At 42.3% G+C, this 16,288-nt stretch overlaps 2 protein-coding genes across 3 annotated transcripts in view; one reads left to right on the top strand and one right to left on the bottom strand.

Moving 5' to 3' along the window:
* Positions 1-2,164, top strand: part of igsf8 (immunoglobulin superfamily, member 8) — a 49,169-nt gene extending 47,005 nt beyond the window's left edge. Inside the window, exon 6 of the mRNA XM_039746816.1 lies at positions 1,298-2,164. Within this exon, the coding sequence (XP_039602750.1) occupies positions 1,298-1,425 (128 nt within the window). The 3' untranslated portion in view covers positions 1,426-2,164. The remainder of the gene's footprint in view (positions 1-1,297) is intronic.
* An 8,452-nt stretch (positions 2,165-10,616) lies between these two features.
* Positions 10,617-16,288, bottom strand: part of LOC120524936 (sterol O-acyltransferase 2-like) — a 92,006-nt gene continuing 86,334 nt past the window's right edge. For both annotated transcript variants that reach the window (XM_039746815.1, XM_039746813.1), the window contains exons 15-16: positions 14,528-14,673; positions 10,617-11,912 (exon numbers count right to left, since the gene is read on the bottom strand). In XM_039746815.1, the coding sequence (XP_039602749.1) occupies positions 11,856-11,912; positions 14,528-14,673 (203 nt within the window). In that variant the 3' untranslated portion in view covers positions 10,617-11,855. The remainder of the gene's footprint in view (positions 11,913-14,527; positions 14,674-16,288) is intronic.

Raw genomic sequence — 16,288 nt, 5'->3', positions numbered from 1 at the left:
CAGAAGAAACTGCACGAACAAGCAGGCGCAGGACAAGCATGTAAATCCAGAAAGAAATTGTAATCCAGTGAGGTTGCATTCCAGAACTGGGTTGAGAAGTGTCGAAAGAAATAGACACAGAAGACTGCAATCCCTTTTGCCGTCTTATATTTTCTTTTTAAAGATAGAGCCTAATCGTACTTCTTCACGGTAAACACAGCGCCACTCTGAAGCTACCCAATGATGAAATATTACCAGGGCTGCTAGGATCTGTAGTCCATTTCAGTAGTGCTGCTACAATAAGGTTTCTGGTCAGCTCCCTGATTAAGGCCTTTCTGACCAGACCGCCACCTCTAGGAAGAGTCCTGATGGTTGCAGACTTTTCAGGTAATTTCACAATTATTTAGGCCACTGTCCTCATGGGAGCACTTGGAGCACTGGAAATGGTTTTATCCCCTTGCCCTGATCTGTGCCTCACCACAGTTTGAGGTCTGCAGAGAGATCTTTGGGCTTCATTGCTTGGTTGTTGTCCTGACATGCAGTGTAAATTGTGGGACCTTATGTACACGGTGTGAAATGATGCAAACAACACAGCCAAAAGGTTTGGGGGAGCCACCCCATTTACTTAAAAATTGTGAAGAAAGCAAAGATTTGATCAAATGGTCTTGACAGACATTAGTCCAAAACAGGACTGAAAGCACAGACACAATACGGCGGTTTTAAAGCCAGACAGAGGAAATGATGTCATCATGGCGGGAACTGGAAGTGATGTCCACGGACCCAGAACCGGAAGTGGCATCATCAGGCTCAGGCAGAATTTCCTGTGTTTGGTCTGCAGAGGAAAAAGAGAAAAGTTCAGTGCACTCTGCCACCCCGTTTGGAGGCCTTTAGCTGCTTCTCATGTGCACGTGTGTGACAACAGGTACATGTGTGGCTTTCTAAATGATGTCCAGTCAATTCAGTTTACCACAGGTGGAGTCCAGTCAGGTTCTAAAAGCATCAGAAGGAGAATGAAACCAAACAGGAGGCACCCGAGCACAATTTGGGATGCCGCAGCAAAGGGTCTGAATATTTCTAGGAATGAGAGATTTTCAGTTCAGTTCAGTTGAAAACGTTTTAAGGGGTTTTTGAGTGTAGATTGATGGGCAAAAATGTCAAACTTACCCAATCAGAAACTAAATGTACAACACAGTAAAGTGGTCTGAAGGCGAAAGGGTCTGAATACTTTTTCAATCCGCTGCATTTTGCACCCTGTAATGTGATGACGATGCCAACTACTGTACATATCATTAAATGTCTTGTTTGCTTTTTTTTCCAGCTTTGGACCTTCTTTTCATCCCCATTTTGGTGGGAGTGTCCAGCGCACTCTTCGTAGGAGTGACAGTGGTCGCTGCCGTGACCTGCTGCTTCATGAGCCGCCTGGCAAGAAAGAGTGCCCGCAAGTAGGCCACAGAGAGGAAACCATCCCACATCGGCACACCGGTAACCGATGGACTGGCTAGGCTTCGGGAAGACAGTGCTGAATGGACAGCCTGAGCAGCCCGCACTTCCCAATCCCTCCCACCCGTCCTAGTAGTGAAATGGAATTCTTGTGTTCCCATTGTTCTCCTTCGATTCTCCTTAGGACCTTAATTGGGGTTTATCAGAGCATTGACCTCAAATAGCAAAACCCCTGCCCGCCACTGATGCACCACACCTGGTGGTCACACCAACATAGCTAAACAGCGTGTCGTTTTTGGAAATTGTTTTCTTTCTGTTGTGAATTTTTATTTTTTTATACTTAATTATCTTGTTTTAAAAAAATCTAAACTTTGGACATGTGCCAACGTGTAAAAAGGTGATGACAAATTCCTTTTGTCTTCTTGCACTGTTGTCCCCGTGTTTAGTTCCAGTGGCACCAGTGTGGCTTTGTTTTGCTTTTTAAACTGTGGGCATTCGTGGAGAAGGAAGACTCTCTTTAGGACGCGTTCCCTAGCCGCCATTTGCACTGCGTTTTCTGATGATTCCCACTTGTGTAATTTGTTGGTCAAATGCTTTAGCGGATGTGTACAGCGGAGGGGTCGGGGATCGTACTAGGGTCTTTTTTTTTTTTTTGCTGCTTTTTTATTGTTTGTGGGAGTAAAAGATATTGTGTTGTGGAAATATTGAAGCACTTGTTTAAAATAAAACACTTGAAAACAAACGCCTTCCACTTTATATAGCGCCTTTGTACAGACTCTTTTAGGACATTTGGCAGGCGTAGTAGCTTACCTTGACCACTAGGCCACAGCACCTAAAAAAAAAAACCAGGAAAAAGGAGAAATAATATCACTTGGCATGGTCCCGGTATTTGAATTTTTATTCTACTCCCACCCTACAGACAGGCTGCATTCCAGAAGTGTCCCTGTGACGGTGCAGGTTGGCTCCATGCTACCGGTTTATTCTGGGTGTCTCTTAAACCCTCCACTGTCAATAACATTTCCGAGAATAGCCAGGCAGAGATGAGGACACATACGTCCAGACAAGGGGTCAGTGCAAAAGTTACAATGTGTTTTTATTAAAATCAAAGTAAAAAATAATCAGCAAATAGCTAGCGTACTGCAGTCAAATCTCCAATAAATAATCCATAATACAAAAAAAAATAAGTGTTCAGTGGAGGTTAAAATCCAATAAATATCCATAATAACGAGGTTAAAACAAGACAGAAATCTTCTTATAAAAATCTCAGGCCCCGGTGCGTCCCTTTAAAATAAACATCTCTCCGGCTTATCCTATTCAAATTACAGCTCAGAGAGACCTTGTGTTCCGGGGAGGTTCCGGCCACATCTCCTCTCCTGCTCCTTCCGGAGCCCCTGTTGTCCACGACAATATATATATATATATATATATATATATATATACACTAAGGGCTTACCCCCTGCTCACTTTGCTCGCCAATCCCCACCTGCACTATGTGCCAGCCACTTCACATCTCTGCCACTCATGTTGTGAAGAGGGGCTGATAAACCCCCCTCTTAAACAGTGATACAATGGGAAACATTTTTTTTTTTTTACCTCCTCTTTGCTCGATCAGCTGCTGGTTTGCTGCCGTGCCGTGTGATCTGCATCTTGCACGGCACTTCGAACATTTAAAAGCCTGTACAGCAGCTGTCCTACTCTTTGTCTTTTATTTCCAGTGGTGTGAAAACTATTTGCCCCTTCCTGAGGCCTGGTTAAATCTCTTGGCACAAAGTCTTGATATTTTTTAGTTTATAATCTAAAAACGGAATAAGTATCTGGAAATCTGACAACATCACATTAAAGTTCAATAAATTCTGAAAAGAATAATACCAAACATATATATTGTAGGTTTTAAAATAAGCCCGATGTAAAGCGTGATAAAAAACATGACGTAAAAACGTCACATAAAAGTTTTGCACTTCTAGGCTTAGGATTTTTATATATATATATATATATATATATATATATATATATATATATATATATATATATATATATATATATATATATATATTTTGTGTTTATATATTTGATATTATATATATAAAATGGTCCTAGCTTTTAAAAGTTTAAGTCATTGCTTTGGTAAAAAAATATAATGTAGTCAGTTTATTTCAAATTTATTATCTCATGTATTCAGCACAATGATATTCCTGTTTATGCTCAAGATCAGCACGCTGCCTCTGTCTTTGTCCGACGGCCGAGTCTCGCTCGGTTATGTAAATATTGCAGCTAATTTGTGAGAGTGAGAGTGAGAGTTGCTGTGTATGTAAAAAAAATCATAAAATATAAAAGGGAGTGATGAGCAAAAGAGACACGTTTCCATTTCGTATATAGTTTCGTGAAATTGACGCTAAAATTCATTTCACGTGTAATTTTACAATCATGAAATTCACTAAAAGAGTTTTTTCTTTTTTTGCTTATATATCTGTTTAGAACAAAAAAAAAACCAACGTTGCTCCTGAAGGGGACAGCAACGCCGTACACCCCCTTTAGACCCATCGAGCTTTTCAGCAAAGGTTCCAAATGAAAATAAATGTGGGATCAGTCCATCCATTATCCAACCTGCTATATCCTAACTACAGGGTCAGGGGGGTCTGCTGGAGCCAATCCCAGCCAACACAGGGCGCAAGGCAGGAAACAAACCCAGGGCAGGGCACCAGCTCACTGCAGGGCGCACACACACACCCCAAGCACACATTAGGGACAATTTAGAATCACCAATGCACCTAACCTACATGTCTTTGGACTGTGCGAGGAAACCCACGCAGACACAGGGAGAACATGCAGGGAGGCAAACCCAGGTCTCCTTACTGCAAGGCAGCAATGCTACCCACTGTGCTGCCCCATATGGGATCAGTGATTTCGGAAATGCAATCTGGGTAAAGATGGTGTTCTGTTAGACAGAGGCTGTAATCTGGTGAGCCAATGAAATTAATGTAGAATGAGCAGCCCTGCATCCAGTGATGCTGCGATCAGCTCCATTCCCCTGCCACTCTGAACTTCATTAAGCAGGTGGCGTTAATCCTTTATACTCTGGTTTATCATAAATAATTCATTACATTTATTTAGCACTTTTCTCACTATTCAAAGCACTTCAGTCCACCTGGATGATGTGACGGCAGCCATATTTGTGTCAGTATGCTTACCATTACCTGTTAGGTGGTGAAGTGGTGACAGAGATAGCCAGTCAGAGACAGGGGATGATTAGGGGGGGCAGAATGAATAGGCCATGGTGGGCATTTTAGCGTGGACATCAGGATACACCCTACTGTTTATGAAGGTTGCCCAGGGATGTTTTATGACCACAGAAAATCAGGACCTCGGTTTTATGTCTCATCCAAAGGACGCCACCATTTTTACAGCACAGCGTCTGTCACTACACTGGGGCATTGGGATCCACATTGAGATCACAGGTTAAGCACCCCCTGCTGGCCTCACCAACACCTCTTCCAGTAGTAACCCAAGCTTTTCCTAGATGTTCTCCCACCCAAGAACTGACTGGGCCTGAACATGCTTAGCTTCAGGTGGATGACCTCTGCTGTAGTGTAAAAGGATGGCACTTTTAATTTTCTCTTGAATGTCCAGAAGGAGGCACCAATTATCCAAAAACTTGGATGCAGCAGATACTGCACTGCCATCTTTGATACAGAGGACATGATAACGTATGTCCCATGACTTGGGGGCTGAGAACAAAAGAACATAAGAAACTTGACAAACGAGAGGAGACCACGCAGTCCATCTAGCGTGCTGGTTTAGCTAATAGCTAAGCTGCCCCAACATCTCATCCAGATCCTCCTTGAAGTTTGTCAAGGTTGCTGCTTCACCTCCATGACTGGGTAGTTTGTTCCAGATTCCCACAACACTTTGCATGATGAAGTTCTTCCTTCCATTTTCATCCTCGTAGTTGGTTTGCTTTGTGCCAGATCAGCAGGGGCCTCATGTATAATCGGTGCGTACGAACATTTCCACATTCAAATCACGATGAATAAAAACTTAAACTTGGCCTAAAGCCACACACATTTCCACGGTAGCTCATACCCTGGCGTACGCAAGTTCCCTGCTCGTTTTTGCAGACTGGCGGCACCCAGCGTCAAAGCAGTGCTACTGTTCCTGTGTGGTTAACCTTTCTTACTTAGATCCACATTCCTGACACGGCTTTATAAATACACTGAAACTAACCGCATATTGTTCATTAGTGTAATGCTTCTGATTGTAATTAACCTGTAACAATATAATGGTCCACGGAATGGTCAAACTATTCTAAATATCATAACTGCTTTAACGTTGTTACTCTCACTGCACCACCTTCTTTCAGCTGCTTCCATTAAGGGTTGCCACAGCGGATCATCTTTTTCCATATTACTCTCACTGCACCACTCAGATACGGAGATATAAATACTCCGAGTATGAATCACAGCAGCAGCTGATCAGAAAGAGAATTATCGGTATACAGCATCAAGCATACGCTGCCTCAGCCACGGCAAAACACTTCAGAGACTTTCCTGTGCGGACCTCGCGGTTCAGAAACAGTTTCATCCCAAGAACTTTAAATGCACTCAATCAATTGCTCCTTGTAGAACGGTTTGTACTTATAAGTGTGATGACCCCACTGTAAACTTGCACTACAGTTATAATACAGTGATCCCTCGCTATATCGCGCTTCGACTTTCGCGGCTTCACTCTATCGCGGATTTTAAATGTAAGCACATCTAAATATATATCACAGATTTTTCGCTGGTTCGCCGCTTTCTGCGGACAATGGGTCTTTTAATTTAGGTTACATGCTTCCTCACTTTGATTGCCCAGTTGATTTCATACAAGGGATGCTATTGGCGGTTGGCTTAGAAGCTACCCAATCAGAGCATGTATTACATATTAACTAAAACTCCTCAATGCTAGAAGATGTGCTTCCCGCGTGGCGCTTGTTTGCTTCTCTCTATCTTTCTCGCTCTCTGCCTGACGGAGGTGGTGTGAGCAGAGGGGCTGTTTGCACAGAGGACACGGACGCTCCTCTACAAAATGCCGCTTTATCGCGGTGCTTCTGTATACTTAAAAGCACGTATTGATTTTTTGATTGTTTGATTTTCTTTGTGAGCTCTCTCTCTCTCTCTGACATTCTCTGCTCCTGACGGCGCTCCTTTATGACGGCGCTCCTTTGAAGATGATATGTTTGCTTTCTTTTAATTGTGATAAAGAACTATCATCTCTGTCTTGTAATGGAGCACAGTTTAAACGTTTGACTAAAGGGTGTTATTTCATGTCTAGAGGGCTTAAATAATGTTAACAGGGTGGGAGAGTTTATAAGGGCTTAAAATATATAAAAATAACCATACAAACATATGGTTTCTACTTCGCGGATTTTCATCTATCGTGGGGGGTTCTGGAACGCAACCCCCGCGATCGAGGAGGGATTACTGTATTACACAACCTGAGCCACTTTATAAAGCGCGTATTCACATATGATGACAATATTATTTTTAAGATGAAATTCAGCAAAATATGTTGATTTTATTATACAGATAAAACTTTAATTTCATTTAAATAATCTGTATTGTTAATAATTAAACGTGTGAGGACACGGTGCCGCAGCGCTAGCAGTTCATGGATTGATCCTACCTACACGCTGTATTCTTGCTGTGCTGGCGTGACCTTAGATGGATAGATGGATGGAATAATTAAACAAGTACTACGAAGATATTTCAATGTTCCTTAAACGTTTAGAAGAATCGTCGTAAGCTTACAGATGGCTTAACGTCTATTGCAGAGCTGATTGTGTGGTGATTGGGTATTTGGGGAAAGAAAAGTAAGGACAGGAATTGGAGGTTAGTATGTTTGAAAGAGACAGTACTGCTGCAATAACAGGTCGCGCACAATCACTGCGCCACTGTGTTTCCATGTTCAATAACGTGCTTTCATTCCTATCATCATGAAAATGATATCACGTATACATCTCAGTATTTTAATTATTCAGAGAGCTGTAATATCACGAATGTAATGGATTCTGTGTCCTGTCAGAGGAAGAGAAAGCCGGTTAAAGAAGCACGTAGTAATTCACACGAATAGAGCACATAGAAGATCACATACAAAACAGCATTTAACGTGCTACTTTAGTTATGATGGAATTTGAGAAACTAATAAATGAAACGATTTTAAGATGAAGTTTATGATGTTCTGTTTTAATGACAAAATAAACAACATGATTAAAGTGGAAATTTCGAGATTAAAGTTGACATTTTGTGCTTAAAATCGTTTAACCAACCAGTTTCTCAAATCCCATCGTAACTAAAGTAACACATTAAATGTTTTGTTTTGTATTTGATCTTCTATGTGCTCTATGTGTGTGAATCACTACTTGCTTCTTAAACCGGCTCTCTTCCTCTGACAGGACACAGAATCCATTACATTCATGATATTACAGCTCTCTGAATAATTAAAATACTGAGATGTATACGTGATATCATTTTCATGATGATCGGAGTTAAAGCATGTTATTAAACATTGGAACACTGGCGGTACTAACCTTCAATTCCTGTGCTTACTTTTCTTTCTCCAAATACCCAATCGCCACACAATCAGCTCTGTAATAGACGTTAAGCCATCTGTAAGCTTACAACGACGATTCTTCGGAACTTTTAAGGAAAATTGAAATATCTTCGTAGTACATGTTTAATTATTCTGTCTGTCTATCCTTCCAGCATACAGCAATCAATCAAGGTCAATTGTGAACTTGCTAGCGCTGCGGCTCCGTGTCCTCACATGTTTAATTATTAACAATGCAGATTATTTAACTGAAGTTAAAGTTTTGTCTGTATAATATAATCAACATATTTTGTGGCATTTCATCTTAAAAATGAAATTGTCATCATATGTAAATACGCGCTTTATAAAGTGGCTCAGGTTGTGCAATATTATAACTGTAGTGCAAGTTTACAGTGAGGTAACTGTACTAATAAGTACTAACAGTTCCACAAGAGCTCTTGATGGACTGATTGAGTGCGTTTATAGTTCTTGGGATGAAACTGTTTCTGAACCGCGAGGTCCGTACAGGGAATGCTCTGAAGTGTTTTGCCGTGGCTGAGGCAGCGTGTGCTTAATGCTGTATACCGATAATTCTCTTTCTGATCAGCTGGTGTACAGCTGTGATTCACACTCAGATACAGTGATATAAATACTCCAGGTGGTGCAGTGAGAGTAATATAGAAAAAGATGATCCGCTGTGGCAACCTTTAACGGGAGGAGCTGAAAGAAGGAAAAAAAAGGTGCAGTGAGAGTAACAACGCTAAAGCAGTTATGGTATTTGGAATACTATGGCTGTTCCCTGGACCATTATATTGTTACAAGTTAATTACAATCAGATGCGTTACACTATCTATCTATCTATCTAATAAATAATATGCAGTTAGTTTCAATTAATTTATAAAGCAACATCAGGAATGTGCGTGTAAGAAATAAAGGATAACCACACAGGAACAGCAGCACTGCTTTGACGCTGGGTGCCGCCAGTCTGCAAAACCGAGCGGAGAACTTGCATACGACAAGGCATGAGATACCGTGGAAATGTGCGTGGCTTTACACCAAGTGTAGGTTTTATATATCGTGATTTGAACGTCGAAACGTTCTTATTCAACATTTCTGTGCCTACGCACCGTTTATACATGAGGCCCCTGTATTTTTCTGTGCGTAAGCACATTTCGGCTTTTGTGCTTACGTCATGTTATAGTGTGAATTCTATGCACTGCGTTATACGTGAGGCCCCAGGTGATTTGTTACTTTGTTTCAGTCTCCTGCTGGTTTGGTTGCATTTCACACAGCAAACTTGCAGGTGAACCAGAATTAACAATAAACACCCCATGGGAACAACACAGACTTCCTTCAGTGGATAGAAATATTTTTTTTTCCATTAAAAATCCTAATGGAGGGTTGACGAGAGCTTCTTTTGTGCCTCAGCACCGTTACAATAATTATGTCGTTTGTGAACAGAGCAGAGCTCTGTGACTAGAATGTCCGTAATTTGATAACTAACTACTTCTACTTTAAGCTGCTCCTGTTAGGGGTCGCCACAGTGGATCACAATGTCATCAGCAAACCTCATAGTCCACAGGGACTCCTGTCTAATCTCGTCTGTCAACCTGTTCATCACCATTGCAAATAAGAAAGGGCACAGAACCGATCCCTGATGTAATCCCACCTCCGTCACTCCTACCGCAGACCTCAGCACTGTCACACTTCCCTCGTACATATCCTGTACAACTTTTACGTACTTCTCTGCCACTCCCGACTTCCTCATACAATACCACAGCTCCTCTCAAGACACCCTGTCATATGCTTTCTCCAGGTCCACAAAGACTCAATGCAACTCCTTCTGGCTTTCTCTAAACTTCTCCATGAACATCCTCGGAGCAAACATCGCATCTGTGGTGCTCTTTTTTGGCATGAAACCGTACTGCTGCTCACTAATCATCACCTCACTTCTTAACTGAGCTTCCACTTCTCTTTCCCATAACTTCATGGTGTGGCTCATCAATTTTATCCTCCTGTAGTTGCTACAGTCCTGCACATCCCCCTTATTCTTAAATATCAGCACCAGTACACTTGTTCTCCACTCCTCAGGCATCCTCTCACTTTCCAAGATTCCATTAAATAATCTGGTTAAAAACTCCACTGCCATCTCTCCTAAACACCTCCATGCCTTCACAGGTATGTCATCTGGACCAACAGCCTTTCCATTGTTCATCCTCTTCATAGCTGTCCTTACGCTGATTCACTATCTCCACATCATCCAACCTCTTCTCTCTCTCGTTCTCTTCATTCATCAGCCTCTCAAAGTATTCTTTCCATCTTCAACACTCTCCTCGCTTGTGAGTACGTTTCCATCTTTATCCTTTATCACACCCTAACCTGCTGCACATCTTTCCCAGCTTGGTCCCTCTGTCTAGCCAATCGGTACAGGTCCTTCTCCTTCCTTAGTGCCCAACCTTTTATTCAACTCATCATACACCTTTTCTTTAGCCTTCGCCACCTCTCTCTTCACCTTGCGCCTTATCTCCTTCTGCTTTTGTCTACTTTCTGCATCTCTCTGACTATCCCACTTCTTCTTTGCCATCCTCTTCCTCTGTATACTCACCTGTACTTCCTCATTCCACCGCCAGGTTTCCTTTCCCTCCTTCCTCTGTCCAGATGTCACGCCAAGCACCCTTCTTGCTATTACCCTTACTACTTCTGCCGGCACCCTTGCTAACTTATTTGATAACTAAAAGAAGGAAAATTAAAATGATATGCTGCCTCGTACACTTCAGAAAGGAAAGGTTTCAGCCAGGGGACTCTACAGCAGGTGACATTCAGTGATGTGATCGCTTCAATGTCATTTAGACAGAAGGCTTGTCAGATGAGTTTCATGTCACTGTGTGATGTTGCATATTTATCTTCAGCTAGCCTGCCATATGAACGTCACCTCAAGCAACTCCAAGTCTCGACAGTTTGGTCCCGATTCCCACAACTCTTTGAGGAGTGAAGACAGGAAGCCTTCAGTTCCACCAGCGTCCTCCAGTATGTGAGTCACTGTTCAGGTAGTAGAACTGCTTTATCGATTGGAAGACCTCCATAAGCTCCCTGCACAGTCCCCTATGGTCTGCTCAACATTTCGAAAACATTTTAGTGAAATTCAGGGATTCTGCAAGATCCTCCACCATCTCGACTCATTTCTCATTTTCAATGGAGCACAAAATACGATTCATTCACAGAACGTTTATTCGAGTTCACATTGTCAACAGAAAGGCAATCACGGTCACCTCATCGTTTCCAGAAATTTGATGGGAGGTATGCACAGGAATATCTCTGCTTCTCAATCCTAACACAGTTCCCCTTCACTCAAAATTCATGGTTTCTGAAAAGTGACAATCGGGACAATCAATCAATAGTAGACCAGTGCCATTTTTGTCAGCGGTGGAATTGTTAAGTTACAAAAATCTAAGATTTGATCATCTTTGACACTTTAAAGTATTTGCTGCTTTAGATTCAGAATTCTAATAAATTATCGACACCCATTTAAACCCTAATGTTCAGTAAGGAAAGACAGATCGTATATTCATAGGCGTCCTCTGTGTTTTTTTTTTTCCCCACCTGGCCTTTTTGTCACAAAAAGATTCCAAATATTGCATATAATAGATTTGTTCTTCAAAAGAGCTACATTATGAAAGGCTTGTGGTTTGTTTTTAATAAAATATTAAATGTACAGTGAAAAACGAGTGCAAAAACAATTCACATCTTGCAACTTTTGTGTATCTTCCTTCTTCTCTCTCCTCGGATTTCCCAGCATCCTGCTTTGAGTCGAGTCTCACACTTTATGGAAAGAAGGCGGGTCGGCGATCAGTGACGAGGAGTCCAGCAGATGTCCATTACGCCTGTAGTCTGCATGACCAGGACCGTGGAGTCACCAGCTCCCAAAAGCTCTTCTGTTATATCAAAATGGAGAAGAGTTAAGTCAGTATGAGGGAGAAGAACTTCCCTGACTAGCACATTACATTGTTACTGCCCAAATATAACACATTTTATAAAATCAATTATCAGTAATTACTGCTTTGTTTTGAGTCTCATGGTGGTCACAGCCAGTCCTGGACACTGCTGGCACAGGTGAGACCCCTCACTGATTGAGATGCCAGGGTGTCCAGCTGACTCCCGCTTAGGGGTGAACCTCCTAGAATGACATCAGTCAGACTCAATGCACATCCAATGTGACCAAAGCATAACACAGAACTAACTACTCAAGGAAATGGAATTCAACCTCGGGGGGTATCCTGGCAGGAACCAGCTCTGGACAGGGCGCCATTACTGCGGCCACTCACGTGCACACTCAGTAATACTAAGGCCAATTTAGACTTCTTTAAAACGAATTTAACAGAAAACACAGACAAAGAAGTCATTGAGGATGTAAGGAGAAAACCAGAACACCAGGAGGAAAAAATGCATGCAGGTATCACACATTCAGCTTTGAAGCTTAGGATTCAAACTCCAGCATGACAAACCATGAAACAGCAGCAGCACTAATCACTGCACCACTGTGCCATCCACTGCTCAAAGCATATAACTAAACATCAATCTTGAGTCCATTTCTGGGTGAAGAACCTCAGCGTCATTGTGATCTAATCATCATCCACATCAAAGCAGTGGACAGGAGAGATCAAGAAGACCAATAGGATGTGAGGTCACATATCACGATGTGTGGAGTACAAGCCGAGGGACATTCCTCTTAGGTTATTTAAGTCGCTAGGAAGGTCTTATCTGGAGTATTGTGCACAGTGTTGTTCTCCGTATTATGAAGAAGACACAACAGCACTAGAGAAAGTCCACAGAAATGTGATTGGGCTGATTCTGGATCAGGAGGAAGCAAATGAAGGAGATGGAATGAGGAAGTTAAACCTTTTCAGTTTAATGGAATATTCCACTCACTCACACAGAGAGAGAGAGAGAGAGAGAGAGATAGATAGATAGATAGATAGATAGAAATGAAAGGCACTATATAATAGATACGTAGATATGAAAGGCACTATATAATAGATATAAAGATAGATACAGTAGATAGATGTGAAATGCACTATATAATGGATATATAGATGGATAGATATATAGGAAAGGCACTATATAATAGATAGATTAAATAGATATGAAAGCTACTATATAATAGATAGATAGATAGATAGGAAACGCACTATATAAAAGATAGAAAGATAGATGTGAAATGCACTATATAATAGATATATAGATGGATAGATAGATAGGAAAGGCACTATATAATAGATAGAAAGATAGATATGAAAGGCACTATATAATAGATAGCTATGAATGGCGCTATATAATAGACAGATAGATTAAGGTCTTTTAAATAAACTAATTATATAATCACAAAATGCAGTGAAACCAAAGTATAAAGATTATCCTTAAACATTCACCCATGAATCATGTTTACTGATCCTACATATGCAAAAAGTGCAAGATCACCATCCAATCAGTGGCTGTTAGGAGACAATCCTTGTTTTAGTGTGTATAATCAGTCAAGCTGTACACAATGATGAATGAGAGGTGAGTATCCCTTCAATTAAAGGACTTCTGTCATTGTGCTCAGCATTATAGTTTGCTTGCGGTTCCGATATATTTTCGCAAATCCGAGACAGAGGCTGAGGGACGAGGTGAGGCAGGCCGAGGTGACCTCCTCACTCACGTGAGAGGGGCTGTGGGCAGGGCCCCTCCTCACTCACGTGTCAGCCTCCATTCGAGTCGCTCTACCTCTCCCCACATGTTGGAGTGCACCTTGCCTCTGCTTAGCTAGCGATTCCTGTTTGGTCAGCTGACATTAACATCTAGAGATTGTTAAGGAGTAACATTTGACATTTTTGAGAGAGGGAGGGGAGGGTAAAGCGGGACCACAGGAGTAGGGAGCCAGGCGGGACCCTCCTCACTCACACGCCAGCCTCCTTTAGAGTCGGTCTAACTCACGTCATGTTTTGGAACGTACTTTGCCTCTGCTTAGCTAGTAAGACCTGTTTGTTTATTGATTTTTAAACTTTGTTCTGTTTCACTACTACGCTGGCAGAGCCACAGGGAACAGCTAGTTATTAATATTCTGGACTTTATTGTCTATGCTGTAGCCTATACTTTTTTGTCTGTGTTTTATATAAAGCATGCAAAATGGGGACCCAAAAACAGATCTTACATATCCTCTCAAAACAGCTTTGTTGTACCCCCTTGTGGTAGGCATAACAACACGCATGAGCATAACAGCAATACAAGAGTAATCTTAAAGATTCATTTTGTGGATTCAAATTGAGGGAACATAAATCTGGGGTCTTTCAAAGTGCAGGACTGCTGGGGTAAACACTGACTCCTTGGGACCCTGAACAGGAAGTAAAGGTTAGGAAGTGGACGGACGCATGGGTGCACACTTAACCAAAGTGAAGGTAGCTACTCTAGCTTGCCAGAACTTTTTGATCCCATCATGGCTTTCTGGAGAGCAGGTGATATTTCATGCCAGAGCAAAATATGAAATTGTATTATAGTTGCCTGGACTACTGACCTGTTTGAGTGGGCAGTGGATCTGTGCATACCACTCCTGGCAGTACAGGCACACCTGGATACCCTGGCCAATGAACAAGAAGGTCCACATGATGATGTTCCAGACTGGACCTTGCCGCTTGTCATTTAGCATGAAGTTGAAGACCACTGCAAGACAAAACAAGGTGAGCACTGAGCAGATGATATCCACTTGCACTTCATAAACACAACATTCTCAAGCCAGATTAATCCAATTCAGCGACACAGTGCTGGAGACTCTCCTAGTAGCACTGGGTGCAAGGCAGCCCCTCTTAGACAACCTTGGCCAGGGCGGCAGTCCATTGTCCACCCCAATCACAGTTGATTGACAGTCAAATGTCACACATGTACATCTGAAGTCTGTATTCCATGGACCCCCAATAACCAATGGTATGTGGCAGTGTCCTCTTTCAGCAGGGTAACGTGCCCTACCACACTGCACAAATTATTCAAGGAATGGTTGGAAGAACATGACAAAGAATTCAAGGCATTGACTTGGCTTCCAAACTCCTCAGATCTCACTCCAATCGAGCATCTATGGTATGTGCTGGAAAGACAAGTCCGATCCATGGAGACCCCACCTCACAAGCCTCACAACCTTACAAGCCTTAGAAGGTTCAAGAAGGCAGGTAGAGATTCCCAGGGCATTGGATAAATAGAACCTCGCAGAACATAAGGGGAGATCACGGAGATAGAGAGACATGACATGTCGCAGTGAAAGATGATCAGGAACACTGGAAGAGTGAACTTGACATTCAGAAACAGCACAAGAACAGCCGTGGTCAGCGTCAGTAAAACTGTTACTACATGAGGTGTTTCTCGTGGCCAAATCAACAGGGTTGATGTCTGATCTGAAGCTATGGTGTCACATATATGCACATAGGGGACAGCTGACGGGCTCTAGTGACTGCAATTCTACCGCCATACCAGGAGTTGGCGCAATTTCCTAATGCCACTCTCTCTTCCTTCCTCTGCAGAGCAGATGATTGACAGCTGAAACACCTTTGACTTCCGGTGTCCTCCCACCTGAACCCACCTCTTCCTGCCAGAAGGACTGAAAACCGGATGTTCCACCATCTTTGTCAGTTCTGTCCTGAACTCATGCCTGAAAAGACCTCTCTGCAATGATTACATGTCTTTCAACTTGCTGGCGATCCAATTATAGGGGGTTACCAGGCTGCTACCCCAACTCTTTGTCTTGTCATTTAACTCACAATGGGCTATCGATCACGGTTCCATCCTACCATCCCTTCATTTTCTAAGGAGAAGCAGGAGCCTTTCCCAGCAAGCACAAAGCGCAAGACAGGAACATTCCCTCGTTGTTAAATAACTCTCATTCAGTGTGCGTTTCTCTGTCTTTCCATTTCGGTGCTCGTTATATTATTATTCTCGATGTTCTAACGAATTGGCAGTTTAGCACGTTTTCCTCCTACTCATCCGCCTACTACTTTGATTGTTATTATCACCATCATTGTAATGATCTGGCAAATCACCACAAGACACTGTGTCCCAAAAGCCATAATAATTGGAGGCTGTTCAGAGTGCCATGGACTGGGGTGGGCACAGAGGAGCGCCATCTGCCACTCTCAATTAAAGCAGCAACTGGGATGCTGGGGGTGGGAATTGAGAAAGAAGTTCGGAAAGCCAAAAAGGAAAAAAATAATATGGAATCGCTCAGTGGTGTGTTCACGTGATTGTAGACTGAGAGGCTGTGACACGTGAGGGTCCAGCAGGAGGCTGGAGG

Source organism: Polypterus senegalus, chromosome 3 (genome assembly GCF_016835505.1).
Source record: "Polypterus senegalus isolate Bchr_013 chromosome 3, ASM1683550v1, whole genome shotgun sequence".
Lineage (NCBI taxonomy): Eukaryota > Metazoa > Chordata > Cladistia > Polypteriformes > Polypteridae > Polypterus > Polypterus senegalus.
The sequence above is the reverse complement of the archived record's forward strand: the minus strand, read 5'-3'. Positions and strand labels throughout refer to the sequence as shown.